This window comes from Rhamphochromis sp. 'chilingali' (genome assembly GCF_963969265.1).
Source record: "Rhamphochromis sp. 'chilingali' genome assembly, chromosome: 12".
Taxonomy (NCBI): Eukaryota; Metazoa; Chordata; class Actinopteri; order Cichliformes; family Cichlidae; genus Rhamphochromis; species Rhamphochromis sp. 'chilingali'.
Window position 1 is genome coordinate 37,495,540 of NC_137939.1, and position 18,550 is coordinate 37,514,089.

Genomic DNA, 18,550 nt, shown 5'->3' on the forward strand with positions numbered 1-18,550 from the left:
GGAGCATCCTTCAAGACTGTGGACCTCCTGTCCCATAAGTCAAAGGGATGTGATGCTCACGAAAGCAAACCACCCACATGGCTGACAGAGGCTCACTTTTTGGAGCTGTTCATAATAACACACACACAATATAAAATGTATACTTAATAAAACTCAACAGCACTCTGCTGATATTTAACCTGAAGTCCAGCGTGTTTGAGTGCACAGGCCTCCATCACGGAGGAAACACTGAAACTGTACTGATGCTGTTCAGCAAACCACCGACAGGACGATTCTTCAACAACCTGGACAGGTGAAGGACTCCAGAGACATCCACGAACATTTATCAAATCTAAATGAGAGCAGAAAAGCCCAGGCAGCAGCAGCAGCAGCCACTGAGAGCATGGACACAAGGGGAATAAAGGTTTCAACTCTGCAGCTACACCCACAGATGCAGACATCATTGAGTTTCCTACAAATCACAGTATAAACTGTTAAAACATAAACACACAGCCAACATTAACTACCTCACAGATAAGCACCACCTGGACTTTCATCACGGTGACCGTTCCACGCCACATTCCTCTTTCAGTATGAGCGTTGACAGTCTTACTGGATTCATAACTTAGAGGCCACTGAGTATACTAGCTTAGGCTGGTTGGTTCTGAACTAAAGCAGCCTCGGTGTGTTGAAGGCTGCGTTCTCCCTGCTCGATGGCCGGGTGCTGAAACATGCTGGAGATGGACTGGTTCTTATTTAGGAACAACAAGTAGGCCTGCAGAGCGAGAGCGAAGTGCTCTAATAGGGTAATATGGTACTACAAGGTCATTAAGATAAGATGGGGCCTGATTATTTAAGACCTTGTGTGTGAGGAGCAGGATTTTGAATTCTGGATTTAACAGGAAGCCAAAACAGGAGAAATCTGCTCTCTCCTTCTAGTCCCTGTCAGGACTCTTGCTGCACTTTGAATCACCTTGTTGTTGAATTGTGCTATACAAATAAACTTGCCTTGCCTTGCAGCATTTTGGATTAACTGAAGGCTTTTCAGTGAGTTTTTAGGACTTCCTGATTATAATGAAATAATAAAGAAGTTCATGAAGTCATTACTAGTTAACGTTAAAGGGATGGTTGGCTCAACAGAGCTCTGACTGTTTGTCAGCCTGGCTACAGAGCTGAAGAGAAACCTGGGGTTGTTCTTCTTTTCTTCAATCAGTGATGAATAGTAAGATGTTCTGGCTTTGTGGAGGGCTTTCTTATAAAGCAGCAAACTATTTCTCCAGGCTAAATGATGATCCTCTAAATTTGTGACACGCCATTCATTCAAAGTGAGAATGAAGAGGGTGTTCACGGTCGGCACTGAGAGATCGACCTTTCCTCAAAACAGAACGATGATACAGCTGATCCAGCGAAGTTTGCCACCAAAGCTGAGCACTGAACACGGGGAGGCTTCAAGTCAAGATCACATGATCACACGTTGTGGCCTTTCGGCGTCCTAATAAGAACCAAGCACCGAGTAGAAGGAAAAAAATATTGTTCGTTTGGAGAATAAAATCCTCAGCAGAAGCTCTCAGTGACTGACCCGGTCACGTGACTGCCAGTGACACGAGAGAGGGGGGGGGGGCTGAAGCGAGAGAGAGAGAGAGAGAGTGATAGAGGGGGAGGAGAGATCGAGCGAGAGAGAGAGAGAGAGAGAGAGAGGGGGTCCGGAGTGCAGGCGTCTCCCTCAGAGAAGAGACCGGAGCGCGGAGCCGCTGAGCGCGCACACGGAGGCACGCTGCTGATCGCTGATCACTGATACTGACTGATCGATCAGTCCATCTGAAGCTCGTGCGCGAGGAGGCGCGTTCAGGTGGGCACATTTTTTTCACTTTTCACGTTTTCATACTTTCTGCTGTCGCGTGAGCTCGGTGTTTCCCTCTGCGCGCGCCGCTGTGAGATTAGATCAAAGTTAGAAACAGGCTGACCTCACTGCTCATCGGTTATCTCTCTCTGTCTCTCGTGCAGGCTCCGTGATGCGCCGCTCGTGCAGTAAATGAGCCGAAGGAGAAGTCAGCTGATCTGAGGAGGAGACTTTGATTTGACAGCTGAGCGCGCGGACAGGTGTGTGCTCCTCTGAGGTGCGAGCGAGCAGGTAGAGCTGCACCTGCTCCACCCCTGTGGAGCTGCTCCGCCCTCCACGCATCACGGTGTCTCGCGTTCTCTTGAAACATGGAGAACGTGTCGGTCCCGGGCGCGCCGCCTCCGCTCTGTAACGACTCTGTGCTGCCGTACTCGCCCACGGGAAACCGCTCTGACCTGAACTGCACCCCTCCCTTCTTCGCTGACCTTTATGTCATCCTGCCCGTCATCTACTCCGTGATCTGTGCTGTGGGGCTGACGGGAAACACCGCCGTCATCTACATGATCCTCAAAGCCCCCAAAATGAAAACGGTCACCAACATGTTCATCCTGAACTTGGCCATCGCGGACGACCTGTTCACTCTGGTGCTGCCCATTAGCATCGCCGAACATCTGCTCAACTACTGGCCCTTCGGGGAGGTCCTCTGTAAGGTGATCCTGAGCATCGACCACTACAACATCTTCTCCAGCATCTACTTCCTGACCGTGATGAGCATCGACCGCTACCTGGTCGTCCTGTCGACCGTGAGATCCAAGCGCATGCCTTACCGCACCTACCGAGCGGCCAAGATCATCTCGCTGTGCGTGTGGATCCTCGTCATCCTCATCGTCATGCCCTTCACGGTGTTTGCCGGCGTCTACGTGGACCCGGCTGATGGCAGGAAAACCTGCGTGCTCAGCTTCCCGAGCCCCGAGCCCCTGTGGTTCAAAACCAGCCGCATCTACACGCTCATCCTCGGCTTCGCCATCCCCGTCTCCACCTTCTGCATCCTATACACCATGATGCTGTACAGGCTGAGGAACATGCGGCTCAACAGCAATGCCAAGGCACTGGACAAGGCCAAGAAGAGGGTCACCGTCATGGTCTTTGTCGTCCTGGCCGTGTGCCTGTTCTGCTGGACGCCGTTCCACCTCAGCACCATCATAGCGCTGACCACGGACCTGAGGACCACGCCCCTGGTCATCATGATCTCCTACTTCATCACCAGCCTGAGCTACGCCAACTCTTGCCTCAACCCGTTCCTCTACGCCTTCCTGGACGACAACTTCAGGAAGGCCTTCAAGACGATGCTGGAGTGCAGCTCGGCCTGAGCACCTGCAGCGCAGAGCAGGACCACCTGTGTGGCGTTGTTTTTGTGCCACTATTCTGAGCGCACGTAAAAAACTTTTGCAGGTGCAAGTGTTGCATTTTGAGGAAAATTTATTTTGAGCAAGAAAAGCAAAATTTGAGTGAACAAAATTCATTGCTGCGTGCAAAAACTGTATTTCAGTGTTTGCTATTATCCACACACACACACACACACACACACACACACACACACACACACACACACACACACACACAACAGCAGCCCCTCTCGCTCAGTTTTTGCACTTGTACTCGCTCGCAATGTGTTGGTCGCGCTCTCAACGTTTCATAGTTGTGGATGATTACTATACCTTTCTAATGTGACCTTGTTGTCCCTGGCTCTCTCTCTCTCCCTCCCGCTCTGTTCCTGTGCTGCTGAGTGTAACTACAGCCCCTCCCCCCTCTGCCCAGCGTAAAGCACAAGGCTCGTGTGTGGAGTGAAGCGGGAAAAAAGTGAGAGAGAAAAAAACCCCCACGGCTCGCGATAAGGAGCCGGCTCGCGTCGTTCACTTCAAAGACCCGGCTCTAAGAGCCATTTCGTTCGCGACCGACACATCACTACAAACGAGGCAGGGGCGGAGTTTGAAATATTACTCTTTCTGGGTCACAAAATAAACTTTGAAGATATTTTCATGCGAGGATGTTGCTGTGTAAACTTCAAATATCTGCTCGATTCATCAAGACATCACATATTTGCCACTCTGTGTTCCTCCGCCACTGCCTCATTTGAGTTTTAGACGAAATGCATTCTGGGATATTGCATTTTGTCATTTCGAGCTGATTGGAGACCAGAACAGCCAATCAGATATTTTTGCATCCAAGTCTGTGATTGGCTGGTTTTGTGGCACAAATATAACAGTGTAGAGAAAGAGCTGCTCGCGCACGGGCATAAATGTTGAGAGCGCGAGCGACACAATGCGAGCGAGCGCAAATGCAAAAACTGAGCGAGGGGCTGCTGTTGTGTGTGTGTGTGTGTGTGTGTGTGTGTGAGTGTGTGTGGATAATAGCAAACACTGAAATACATTTTTTTGCACGCAGCAATGAATTTTGGTCACTCAAATTCAGCTTTTCTTCACTCACAATAAATTTCTCCTCAAAATGCAACACTTGCACCTGCACATTTTTTTTACGTGCGCTCAGAATAGTGGCACAAAAATAACGCCATACACCTGGGGGCGGACCTCCGTGGTGGCAGTGTGCTCTGGTAGTGTCATCATGGGAACAATAAACCGCATGCTGAAAACTAATCTGTTTCCATGTAAACCCTAAATGAGCTCTGAGACTGAAGCTTTCTTTGACTTTTCACAGATTCTCTCTGGTCTGTGATGGATCAACAGAGGGGCGGGGTTCGATTTAAGCCCTCCCTTCTGAATCATCACTGATTGTTTAATGTAAATATGTAATCATATGTAGTGGACGATCACCCCACGCCCTGTTGTGGATGTGCTAAACTCCTGAGTGTGGAATTATTTGTTTGGATGTTGTTGTCATGGTTTGTGTGATTTTCTCACTCACAGCGAGTCTGTGGCTAACAGGATTAGCTCTGCAGCGTGGCTCACACCTTCCTGTGGAACCCACTCAGTTCTTACTGTGGACACTTCCACACCTCCACGGCTGAGACCATGCAAATTAAAAACACACAAAGAGTTTTATTAAACAATGAGCCAGCAAAACACGCGTAGTTTCCCCGGCACTGTTTCAGCCGCGTCCAGGACGAAGCTCTCCGAGGGAGCAGCTGCTCCCATTATTACTGACACCAGCTGTGGGAGTGAGCTTCAAATACACCTGGATTTTTTTAAATATAGAAAGAAATCAGGCAGGTAACACACACACAGAGGGTGGGGACGGGGGGCTTCTCTGGGTGGAGGTTGAACAAACGTGTGCTCGTCTTCAGAAAAACATCTGACGTTTTTATGAAGGTGTAAAAAATCCAATTAGGAGGCAGCGAGCTGTGACCTCTGAGCACCGTGACCCTTCAGGGGCGTGGCTCGGCCCTCTGGGAGCACCAAACATCAATACACAGGCTATCAGTCAAATCCTGAGGAGGCGGGCTGTGACGTGTCCCCGTGTTACTCTAACCCTAAGCTGGTGTTGAAATGAGGTTTTCTGGTCACATGACCGACTGCAGGAGCGCTGCTACATCTGCTCTGATCTGTGAGTCTATGCTGCCCCCTGCTGACCGCAGGGCAGCAGCACAGCACCTTGTAACAGGTATATATGCGCACACACACAGGTACCTGCAGCTCATACAGGCTGCAAGCAGCAGATTGAGCAGCAGATGAAGGTCTGCAGAGAGACGGATCAGCAGCTCATTCAAATCTGGTGGCAGCTACAAACTCATTATTATAAATACATTTTTAAATGATGCTTGGAGCAGAGTTTCCTCTGTCGCTACTTTCTGCATATTTGATGTTATTTTAGGAGCAACATTCATCTTTAATGTAACGTTTAGTCTCGTGTCTTTGGAGATAAGTTGTGGGGTAACTCGTGAATACTCCAGAACTTCCACTGTGTGACTTCCTGCTCCCCGGAGGGAAACAGACGCTTGTGAAAAATCCAAAGCTGGAACTCGTCCGACCCCTTCTATCAAAACCACGCTGAAAAATGTGACCCTGTTGGAGTTTATGTGGTTGTTTTGCAGCTTGACAGCGCCCCCTATGGAACAGGAAGCACACGCAGCGGGAGCTCTGGAGTACATAAGATGTTCTCTGTGTAAATTTTGGGGGCAGTAAGCAGAACGCACTGGGCACATTTATTCACTCCACAGTTCAGAGTGTGGGGATGCTGGCGTGATTCCCTGGGTTTGGGACTTTTCTGTCATGTAACCTGTTTTTGTTCTATCACAGTGTGGCAGTAAAGTACTCGGTACAATGTGTCAACGCAGCGGTGTATCGTCACTTTCTTTAACTTCCTGCTTTATCAGATAAATGATGAGATCTTCATCTGCACGGTTCTGACAACAATATGCTGTAATAACCCGTCTCACTGTACAGATGAATGTAAAGTCATAACTATGTAAAATCTAATGTTCTCTCACACAGAAATCATCATTTCTCATGCAGCCTGTAAAAAACATGAACTCACATTTTATTTTGAAAATCGCTTTTCATGTATTTTTGATATGTTAGACTGAGCTGCTCGATGAATCCAATAAATGTGCAGATCATGAATCGTGAGAGGAATCTTGACTTCACACTTCACACATTCATCAAACATGAACTCGTCACAAAAAGACAATCCATCTGTTCATGATCTGCTTCGTGCCACAGTCCAGACATGTTTGTTGACTGATGAGACTGAACTGGCTGCAGGTTCCAGTGTGAATGTGAATGGCTGTTTCTCTCTGTGTCGATGACCTGTACAGGTGTACCCTGTAACAGCTGAGACAGGCTAAACCACCGAAGTAGCCCTGAACTGGATGGATGATCTTTCTGAGTTAACTTCAATAATTACTTCCTCCAAACTATCAACGTGTCTTTTAGACCCCATTCGTACAAAACTGCTCAAAGAAGTCCTGCCATTAATTAATTCTTCGATCTTAAATATGATCAGCCTATCTCTAATAATCAGCTATGTACCACAGGCCTTCAAGCTAGCTGTAGTTAAACCTTTACTCAAAAAGCATCTCTAGACCCAGCAGTTTTAGCTAATTATAGGCCAATCTCCAACCTTCCTTTCATATCAAACATCCTTGAAAGAGTAGTTGTCAAACAGCTAACAGATCATCTGCAGAGGAATGGTTTATTTGAAGAGTTTCAGTCAGGTTTCAGAGCTCATCACAGCACAGAAACAGCTTTAGTGAAGGTTACAAATGATCTTCTTATGGCCTCTGACAGTGGACTCATCTCTGTGCTTGTCCTGCTAGACCTCAGTGCAGCGTTCGATACTGTCGACCATAATATCCTATTAGAGCGATTAGAACATGCTGTAGGTATTACAGGTACTGCACTGCAGTGGTTTGTATCATATCTATCTAATAGACTCCAGTTTGTGCATGTAAATGGAGAGTCCTCTTCACACACTGAGGTTAATTATGGAGTTCCACAGGGTTCAGTGCTAGGACCAATTCTGTTTACATTATACATGCTTCCCTTAGGCAGTATCATTAGAAGACATAGCATACATTTACACTGCTATGCAGATGACACCCAGCTCTATCTGTCCATGAAGCCAGATAACACACACCAATGAGTTAAACTGCTGGAATGTCTTAAAGACATAAAGACCTGGATGGCCGCTAACTTTCTGCTTCTTAATTCAGATCAAACTGAGGTTATTGTACTCGGCCCTGAAAAGCTTAGAAATATGGTATCTAAGCAGATTCTTACTCTGGATGGCATTACCTTGGCCTCCAGTAACACTGTGAGGAACCTTGGAGTCATTTTTGACCAGGACATGTCCTTCAACGCACATATTAAACAAATATGTAAGACTGCGTTCTTCCATTTGTGCAACATCTCTAAAATTAAAAATATCCTGTCTCAGAGTGACGCTGAAAAACTAGTTCATGCATTTATTACTTCCAGGCTGGACGACTGTAATTCATTATTATCAGGAAGTCCTAAAAACTCCCTGAAAAGCCTTCAGCTAATCCAAAATGCTGCAGCAAGAGTCCTGACAGGGACTAGAAAGAGAGAGCATATTTCTCCTGTTTTGGCTTCCCTTCATTGGCTTCCTGTTAAATCCAGAATTCAAAATCCTGCTCCTCACATACAAGGTCTTAAATAATCAGGCCCCATCTTATCTTAATGACCTCGTAGCACCATATCACCACAGTAATAATGCTCCTGTGGTTCCAGACCACTGAGTTTTAGTGAGAAGGCAACAACAGTCACTTTAGTTTAAAAGTAAAGTTCATTTTCTAAAGACAGGAGACTGAAAGCTTCGACATCGATACACGTGACTCTGATCATTGTTTTCAAGATGTCTCATCTGTTCTGCAAACCTTTGGTTTATTAAATCTGAACGTTTTCATACAGTAACATATTTGTACTCATCATATTGGTGATTTATTTCAGGTGTGTGAATATGATAACTGGAGAACGAGGCGAGGTCGTTTCAGACTGATACCATAGGTGTGTGTACTGGGAGGCTGAGCAGAAACATTCGTATTCTTTGAAAAATGGTTCATCGAATCACTTTTAGCTCATTTTCTGACACACTGAATCTCAGAGAATGTTTGAACAAGAATATCGCTGAAATAGAGCAGACGCCCTCTTTACTATCAAAGATAAAAACCTTAAATTCTGACTGGTCTTTGTACCATCCAAAAGGATCTGTAGTTTGGGACAGATACATCAAAAAATATACAAGTACTGGCAAATATGAGAAAAGTGTCAGTTTAATGAAACACTTTTATTGCAAAAGATAATTATAGTTGTACAAAGTTGAATTTTACAACACCAAATGTTTTAAGATAAAATTCTGAGTCACAAAAATGAAGAAAATTGTATTATTCAGCTACTGTGTGCAATAAGTCAGTCACATGATCAGCTCTGTTAGCACATGTAGGCTACTCATGTTGGTATAATAGCATTCGCTAACTTTTCGGCTAATCTCAACTGGATTACGCAGACAGTTGATTGGTCAGCTAACCAACATGGTTAATGTTCGATCTGTCAAAGTCCAACACTGTCCCTGCTGTGTTTCAGTTTTCCTCAGGTGGACAGACCAAGCTGACCAATCAGCAGGCAGCACTGCTTTGTGCAGTATCCAGTGGGCGTTAACCGCCAGCTACTTCAGAGCGAAGCCTTTTCCCAAACAGTTTACACTACAACTGGGGACTGTATGCATCGTCTACATGACACCTTTATGATATAACAATGGGATAAATCACACCTCAGTACTGCATGAAGACTTGAATCTGTGATCTTTGCACTCAGGTCAGCAACGAATAAAGAAATGCAGTGACGGTACAGTCTCAGCACTTTGTTGGCTCTGCCTGTCGCCTCTGTTGGGTAAACAGAGCTGTTTCCACCTTAAACACTGTGTGTGTGTGTGTGTGTGTGTGTGTGTGTGTGTGTGTGTGTGTGTGTGTGTGTGTGTGTGTGTGTGTGTGTGTGTGAGAGAGAGAGGGGAAAGCACCAGCGTGGTCAGGATTACAGTATGTGATAAAATATTTCTGTCACTAGGTGGCAGCATCACCCTGCGTGTGTGTGAAAATGTGAATTTTCTGCATGTTTTTAATAAAATTATATTTCATGGGTGTCGTGTAACTTACAGAAATGAGTCGAATACATTGTGTTTGTGTGTTTTGGTTAAAGCAGCTGCTTCAGTGGGTCAAAGGTCGTCCAGGCTCACCCTGTAAAGCACACGCAGGAACCCACCTGTAGGTGGCAGTGTAAGGCCACAGTTCATCTGTCATGTACGCTCCACCATAAGTTCACACACCTCCATCTCAGCAATGAAACCCTGGTTAGAGTTCAGGCCTGAGACACAGCACCACCCTCAGAGGTCAGACGAAGGGTGGCTGTGAGAGTCTCACTGAAAATCCACCCACATCAAATCTGACTTTTACACAGAAGCCTGTTTCCAGGCAACACCAAGTATGTGTTTAATAATGCAGCCATCCAACCGTCCTTATTGATCATCCGACCAAACACCGGATCATGTCCGACTGAACACGTTCCTAAAAAGACGAGGGAGCCGTCACATATCACCAGTGGTTCTGTGATGATTGACTGGGTTAATCAATGCCTTTCTTCCTCCAGTGTGTATTACATCACAGGGGCAGAAGATCTTAATGTTGCCTCAGATTCGCTTAAATAGCCAAAGATCCTGGTTGGATCCCAGAGGAGACGCTGGTGGCTCGAGACTGAGCCGGGAACAGTAAATACGAAGCTGTGGCGTCCCCTGTGACAAAGATGGCAGCACACAGGCACTTCTATCGCTGCCTGGACTGTCGTTACATAAATCATAAAGACAGAAAATCAGTTGTGTTCTCTTTGTTTTACTGGTACATCGCATCGTCTTCTACACATTGAGCTCATATTCTTCTTAAAATTGTGGCATTCTCAGTTTAAACATCTGGATTCTAACTCCTCTGCAGAAGCCCTGGCCCTCTGTGCGCCCCCAGTGCTTCTTCACAGGCTATTTGGCATTTCCTGCTGCAACAGCTGAGTTGCTCCTGGGAGACACGACATGAAGGGTCCGCTGGTAATTCAACCACAGTCCTCCTCATCCTGCTCCACTACCCAGCAGGAAGCTAGGGCACTGAGAGGCAGGAGGAAGCAGCATGCCCTGACCCCTGCTGCTTCCAGCCTCCAGGACCTGCCCCACCTGATCTCACCTTTGGTTTTTGAGATGAGTTAAACCGTGACCAATAAGGCAGTGAGCATCGTAGCTTACAGCGGACAAGGCATCCAATGTGCAACGTCGGCCCCGTGAGCAGCACGCTGGATTCTCTCTGCAGAGAGACTCACTCGCCGGGCATCAGCCACAGAGAGGTGCCGTTGGGTAACAAGCCCAGAAAGATCACGGCCAGCTTAGAGTGTGAACCCGCACGACCACGGCCAGTAGGCCAGAAGGGAACCGGTCACAGTCACTGTGGAGGAACTGACAGGGCAGCCACACAGGTAAGGGGACTAATGCTGTCACCCAAACTCAACCACACACAAAGTCTCAACGCAAGAGTCTGTTAATACCTGACTGTAGCTTCATCACATGTTCCCTGACCCACACAGGCGGCGTTTGACTGTTTAGCCTCATCGCTTGACTGATCCTACTGGCACCAGCAGCTAAGCTAGGCCCACGGCGATGGGAACACAGGAGCAGGGTCATCTTCGGCTCCTCGCCCTGAAGTCTCCGCCTCCTCCTGCTGTGTCTGCACCTTGGTCCGGCACCTTCATGACAGTGATGTCACAGGTGTCACATGACACCCAGGACCTCAAATAGACCCAGAGATCCTTTTAAACTCAGAGACGAGACCAGAGAACAATGCATCAGACAGAAAGAGCAACAACAAGGGTCAACAGCCAGAGTTTTAGGGTCCAACAGCCCATTTTTAGCTTGTGTAATATCCTGAGTTATTCGTAATTAGAGCCATCTTCTTATATTTTGTAACTGGCTGTTGTTACAGTCTTGCAGCATCTGTGGCTCCATAATTTCCTCAGGGATGAATAAATATTGTGATTGAATCTTCACTTTCATCAACACTGATTGGACTCCACAGACTGCACAATGCTGAAAACGGTCTCAAACACGACAAATTATCTCCAAATATCCACTCTAGAGTCTAACTCTGAACTCCAATCAGCTTTTCTCACACTGAAAACTCAGTTTCAGCTCTGAACGCGTGCACCCTGAGCTAATAAGCAGAAAGACATCAGAGATTCACCATGGCAACAGCCTCCAATTCAGTCCAATGAAAGCGGACCGTGAAGGAGAAAAGAGGGTTTTTATTTATCGTCGTCCACTCAGGCATCGTTTAATGGACTTCTGCTTCACAGAGACCCAGCTGGAGTCCAGCAGATGTTACACACTGACCGACCCGACGGTTTACTGTCAGACTCAGACTGTTAATGATGTGTTTGAACACCTGAACATATTCAAACACATTCAGACTGTCTGCAAGAGCAAACAGCACCTTTAGACCATGGCTGGTCTCAGTGGCTCTGTGGTAAAGTGGTTAACACAGTCTCTGGCTTGAGCTCCAGAGCAGCCACGTCAGGATAAATCAGCGGTGGCGCCCCCTGGATTCTTAAAGCCCCGTCAGACTCATTTTCACTCAGGTATTCCCATCACTTCAAGCATGTGTTTGGTTTAAACAGGGATTCCTGCAGAGAACTTTTTTATGTCAGCGTAATAAAGTCAGAGTTTTAATGAGGATGTGATCACAGCAGGATCGGACATGTGGCTGCCCTTCGGCCCCACAGAACCAGAGTCTGACCCTCGCTGCCTTTAGTCCACGTGGCCTTGCTCCCTGCGGTGTCTCAGCACAGCTCGGCCCAGCATCAGCAGGAAAAACACGGTCGTCATGGCAGCATACGATCCCAGCACGGTCTGCACGGCGGCTGGAAAGTCGGGATGCGACAGAAGCGACTGGCTGCCAAAGTGGGGGTACACGAGGAGGTGGATCTCTGCCGCCCGGCGACCGTGCAGCCAGCAGTAATACACACCTGCAAGTGTAAAGACACCTCAATCAAACTGAGCAGCACAGAGGTCGGACCTCATCATCGTCACCGCTGAACTGAAATATGATTCAGAGCGTCTAAATAACAAATCTGATGCGGGCCAAACACCGACTTCAGATGGAGCATCAGGTAAGAGCCTCTGCGTGCCCTTCCTCACCTATGACCCCCTACTGTGGGCAGTGACCACCCTGTGATTGCGTGACCCCACACTTCCTGCACCCTCCTGGTTGAGGCACTTCCTGTACAGGGAGGAGACCCCAGATATGCACAGATTTGGTGGCAGGTCTGGGATCCCCAATTTCTCCAGGGTTAGCTTCACAGCTTCACCTGCTGCCACCATAAAGTTCGGAAAAGGGTGGAGAAGACCCCGAGTGTAAAGAGTTATCTCAGAGTCAGCAGCCAAATATATTCACAAAGAGACATCTCGAGTAAAGGTCACCTGATGTGAGCTTCATGACTGGACAATGAGATGAGACCACCTGATGGGGGCGCTGTTCATACCTGAGTCCTGCGTTTGAGCCGGCTGGAACAGCAGGTGGTGCCCGGTGTCTATGAGCAGTCTGAGGTCTGCGCCTGAAGAGTGTTCAGACCTGTAGATGGGTTCGTTCCCTCGGTCCCAGGCGACCGCCATGTCAGGGCGCGCCCCGGGACAGCCCAGGGTGAGGACCTGCCCGTCGGGATGGGTCAGGTAGTACAGAGGTAGCCCGGTTGGCAATGAGGCAGAACTGTGACACAGAAAAACCCAGAGGTGAAACATCTGGATTCAACAGCAAAGAGCACCGCAGGAAATCTTCAGGACACAATCTCAGAGATGATTCACGGAGACATTCGGACACTGTGGTTCCAAGCAGGGCGACCACGCGTCCATGTGTCAGAGACGACAGGTGAGAGCGCACGAGGGTCACCACAAACAAAACTTTACTGGCACAAAACGCAAAAAGGAAAAAAACTACACGGGAACAAAGAGAAGACCAAAAACAAAGACTACATCTACACAGGGGGCTGACTCCAAGCCAGGACATGACAGGAAGTGACACGTACAGAAGAATAGCATGACCGACAGGAAACAGGTGAGAGTGAAGAGACTGTGTCATGAAGAACAAGTTTAGCATGAATAACTAAATAACATGTCAGACAGACGTCCACACACGGACGCGTCTCTGAGTTTTAGCTTCAATAACAAGAAAATAAAACCATGACTCTGGTTTGAAAGGAGCCCCCGTGAGGTCCAGCAGCAGACGGGTTCACCATCACAGTGGTCACAAGCCACTGGGAATCTAAAGGCCTTCTTATTAATTCGATCTTCAGAGAGGAGGATTATGTAAATGTTTCTATACTGACTGCTGACAATCAGACTGGATTGAGACAGGTTGTGCATCATCTTCAGTATCTCTCTGCAGGACCAGTGAGTGATTTTATTAAAGCCTTCGCCTCGACTGACCCGAGCCACTGTGAGAGGGGACTGAATCTGCACAGATGCTCTGTCGTGTCAGGGAGTGAAAGAGTTAGTGTAAAAAGGGAAGCAACTATTAGTGTAATGGGTCAGTGCAATATCAGGAAGGTCAGGGCATGTGCAACACTGGGGTTTGTGCAACAAAACTGATGTGTTTCTGTTACTGATCTCTATACTGTCCTCTGTGTCCACTCGTCATTGTTCTAGTATAATGTGATCACTGTTTTTGTCCTTGTCACATGACCTGTAAATAGTGTCTCTGTATGTTTTTGCTAACGTGTGTGTGTAACACCAGCCTGCCAGAGGGTCTGCAGAGGCTGTAATCTGGCATATTTACATTTGTTAAAGTATTCAATAATATGTAGAGCTCCTCTTTCTAAATAAAAACAATTATAATAACTAAAAGTTCATTACTGAAATACACTTTGACCCCTGAAGATCGGGGGACGTCCAAACCGAGAGACATCAAGCTTCTGATTTGACCTCTGACTTCCTGAGTAACAGGAAGTCTGTAATTGAGCACAGTGACCGGCTTGGTGCTGGACGGGTGTCACGCACACGCTCACCTGGACCCAAAAAGAGACATCAGACCGAGCAGCTTGGAGGGCGGGGCCTGGGACGGACATGTCATACGACAGCTTCTGACCTCCAGCTTTGCTGCGACTCTGCTTTGCTTTAAACCGAAGGCTCTTGGCACCGCCCCCGAGCCGCAAGAAACGACCGTCTGATTGGCCCGCCTGTAGCGCACGTTCAGGAAGCGGGAGCGTATGTAGCAGAGCCCGGCTCGGACCTGCTCGCCCGGCACGCCGCAGCGGTCGCACACAGACCACGGCTGGAAGCTGGTGAAGAGGCGGTACAGAGCGCTGAGGTCGGCGCTCTGGTCCCGTTTCCCGTCGCTAGCCTCTGAAGCGAGTCTGCAAACATCAGCTGATCGTTATTTCTTAAATATCGATTGATTATTAAGCTTAAACAAGCAGGTTCGTGGTTGTCATGAATTCAGTATGTGCTCAGCGCACCTGTTGGTGAAGCTGAGCGTGGGAGCCTCCTGGATGTCCAGGTCGTAACCATAGAAGAAGTCTTTGTGGGCGGAGCCACAGATATAGATGCCTGCATCATCGGGCCCAGCTCTGAAGATCAGCAGGCTGAAGAGTCGGATGGAGAAGCGACTCCGCAGGTCTCCGCTGTGAGGAACCTGGCTGGGATCGAGCAGGTGGTTGCCATGGTGATCAGTCAGCGTTTTGGTGTCCTCTGATCGTTCCAGATGTTTCCGGAAAAACCAGACAACCGACTGGACCTGAAACCGATATTTGAACCTTTTTCAGTCTGCACAGTTGGAAGAGGTTCTTAAATAGACGGAGGGGCTCCAGCTAGAGCCGCTACTCCTCCACAGCGAGCGCAGCACCTCCTGGCGAGGTGTGTCGGACGCCACGGTCATCCTCGGATGGCCACCGGCGAGGGGGTCCTGATACAGTTAAAACCATGAAGTCGTAAATGAAATCTAGACGTTTGATTTGACTTTGTGCAGATGGAAAACCAACAGGAATAAAATAAAGAGGAAATGTTTTTCAGGTTGGTGACATTCGTTGTCGCAGTTTGCCTCACGAGGCTTCGATGTTTAAGGCATCGAACGTCTCAGAGTCAAAAACTTGTGTTTTCACTATAAAACCGAAAGCTCACCTCCAGCATACGCCCTCCATACAATCATATCAACAGACTAAAACTAAACTCTGCAAACTGAAACAGATTCAACACAAAATATGAACCAACACTAACTGGATATTATAAAAACTACAGTTTCTCTGCGCAGATACCTGACACCCCAGGTGTGCAGTAGAAAACAGATGGTTAGTTACTCGTGTACTCTACCTGCTCTGGTTTGCAGAGGCAGGGCAGCTCCACGGTGACTCCTGACAGGTAGGCAGCGTTGGTGAAGGTCAGGAAGGCGGGACACGCCGTTCTCGCAAAAACGTCCTGTTTGTCTTCAGGGGCCTCGTAGCTCCACGCCTTTGGAGTCAGGAAGAGGAGGAAGAGCAGGGACAAGGATGGCAAAGGCATCTCTGAGGAGGAAACAGTTTTTTTTAAACAGTCTGAAGAATGTTTACTTTCAAAGACAAACCGATGAGCTGAACTGTCCACTCCAATGACCTGCAGGAGTCTAAATATGACTGTGGGATCTTTGGGATCTCTGCTTACAGGAAAGACAAACCTGGAGTCAACAGTAATGCACATTTACTCGCTCATAATGAAACAAACTCACATATTTTCATAAGGTGGGAGATTCTCGAGCAGCGAGCACGACTGAACCTCAGCGTGTGGCCCCAGGTGTGAACAGGTGAGAGTAATGCAGCAGTGATGAGGCTCAGCAAACGTGTTTCTGAGGAAGGTGAGAACGAGTGCGCCTGCATGCGTGGCGGCTGAAAGCGCTGAGCAGCTCTATGAATAGGGATGGGTATCGAAACCCGGTTCTTGTTGAGAACCGGTTCCCACTGTTTCAGTTCCTTGGAATAGTTTGCCATTTTTGCAAACGATTCCCTTATCGATTCCAGTCGCCACGAATGACGTCACCACGTTGCGGAGCGTCATTTACCTGGCAGGAAACACGGCGCCTACGCACCACAAACGCTCAAAAGTTTGGTTACACTTTACAAGAACGGATGACGACAGGGCAACTTGCAATACTTGCAAAGTAGATATTTCATTTAAGGGAGGAAACACTACGAATATGCAAAAGCATTTGCTCACAAAACACGCGATGACCTTAAATGAATGTCGTGTTTTTAATTCGCTCCAGGTAAATAATCAACTAACAGTGCATATTATGTTAGCGCGATCTGCCTTATTACAAAACCTGCCATTACTGTGCATTTAGTGACCATGATGAGACAGACAGAGTCTGGCTCAGATGCTGGCAGTTCTCGCTGCAGTCTGCCGGTAGCGTCTCCTTTCAGGCAGGATAGACGAATGTCACCGAGCAGTGACTCAGTTTGTGGTCAAAGGCTTGCACCCATTTGCCACAGCAGATGATTTTCAGTAAGTGAATGTGTTTAATTGTAGGCAGGGACATTACTGGATATTCTTGTGTAATTGCTACAGAATAATTTATGTTATACTTTGTTATTGCTACAGAAGAATATTTATTTTATTATTTTACATTTACAATGTTTTTTCCTGGGGACCCTGTGACACCCCATTGAAGAGCCGCAGGCTGGATCTCTTAAGATCTCACTGTTGGGTTTGTAAGGCCATGTTACTCCTAAATTTCTATCTTGTTCAAAGAGAAGATATAAAACAAAGTTCTAAGCTAGTCGACCTTAGTGTCCTCCGTTTTTAAAAAGAATCGATAAAGAATCGAATCGTTAAACAGAATCGAAAATGGAATCGGAATCGTGAAAATCTTATCAGTACCCATCCCTAGACATGAACGCGTTTCATTTATTCAGAGGCTGCTCGAGTGTTTGCTGATGTTAAAACGTGTCACTCTGCCACTCTGCTTCCATTAGCGTTTGACATTTATTTTATTTGCTGCTTCATTCTGTTCCCTGAAAAGACAAACGTGTTAAAAAAAAAACATTTCCCTCACTTAATGCTGTCAGCGGGAAACAGGACGTTTTACTCCAGGAAGGTCTCCCATTCAAACCAGCTCTTATCCTCTGACCAGTTCATCCATCCTGTGTCAGGGTCGTGGAGGGACTGGAACATAGCCCTGCTACACCTGGACAGGTGGCCAACCCGACACATGGTTAACACAGAGAGACAGATGACCATCCACGTTCACATTTGGAATCACCAGCTTACCTAACCGCACTAACTGCGTGTTTGGACTGTGGGAGGAAGTCAGAGATACTGGAGAGAGCCCCAGGGAGAACATGCCAACTCTACTCAGTTGAACCCTGGACCTTCTTGTGACAGCCCCAACCACTACATCACCTGCTGCCACCTGCTTATGGCGATACCACTACGGCTCTCATCTGAGCTTTAGTTTTATTTATTGGTACCAAATGGCAACAGCAGTCACTTCAAGGCACTTCAATCAATCACATGACCAACGATGACTTTCACTGAGAACATGGAGGGAGGACAGCCACAAGTCTGAGTCTAACAAACATGTGCGTCTGTGTTTGTGGCTCATGCACCCACAAACACAGACGCATGAAGAAGTAGTGCCATGTAGTGCATGAAATAAACTGCAGAGTGGTGCCAGTGTTGCTCGTTAATACAGCGTCCACATCAGCACAGCGACGTCCTGAGCTCTCATCTGTGGAGATCACTGAGTGAACCAGGACTGGCCCTTCAACGTTCTGGTTCAAACTACTTCCTGTTTCCTCTTTAGCAGGGCTGTAAACGCTCACCTGCACAGTCACCTGCTTATCTGTCCTCATTACGGCTGCAGAAACGTGCACACACACTAACGAGGACTACAAAGATGCATTTAATGCTATGCAGCAGGTCTCGCCGGTCTCTGTTATAAGAACTCCAAATGTCATTTCTGCTTTGTGCTGAAAATAATTCCTCGTGTTCAGAGAAAGACGAGGACGAGTGGGCTGAAGCAGACGTTTAATGGACCTTCAGAGCGAGCCAGGGCTTGTAATGGTTGAGAGACAAACACTGAAGGACCTGAGCTGCAGAATCAATGCTATTAGTTAGTCAATAACCGGGGAGCGGGGTCCGATACCTGAAGCTGCACCGATGTGCTGTTTGTCTTTAGTTTGTCACATTAAAGATGCATAGGATGTAATCACA

At 47.4% G+C, this 18,550-nt stretch overlaps 2 protein-coding genes across 2 annotated transcripts; one reads left to right on the forward strand and one right to left on the reverse strand.

Moving 5' to 3' along the window:
* Positions 1 to 1,694: 1,694 nt before the first annotated feature.
* npbwr2b (neuropeptides B/W receptor 2b) lies at positions 1,695 to 4,146 on the forward strand. Its single transcript, XM_080900065.1, has 2 exons — positions 1,695 to 1,828; positions 1,984 to 4,146. The coding sequence occupies exon 2, from the start codon at positions 2,188 to 2,190 to the stop codon at positions 3,187 to 3,189; it is 1,002 nt and encodes a 333-aa protein (XP_080756191.1). The 5' UTR covers positions 1,695 to 1,828; positions 1,984 to 2,187; the 3' UTR covers positions 3,190 to 4,146.
* Positions 4,147 to 12,124: 7,978 nt separating this feature from the next.
* On the reverse strand, positions 12,125 to 18,189 carry LOC308406582 (Ig-like V-type domain-containing protein FAM187A; the record flags this gene model as incomplete). Its single annotated transcript, XM_080897662.1, has 6 exons — positions 12,125 to 12,342; positions 12,859 to 13,082; positions 14,377 to 14,724; positions 14,827 to 15,104; positions 15,677 to 15,867; positions 17,958 to 18,189. The coding sequence occupies 6 exons, from the start codon at positions 18,187 to 18,189 to the stop codon at positions 12,125 to 12,127; spliced, it is 1,491 nt and encodes a 496-aa protein (XP_080753788.1).
* Positions 18,190 to 18,550: the final 361 nt, after the last annotated feature.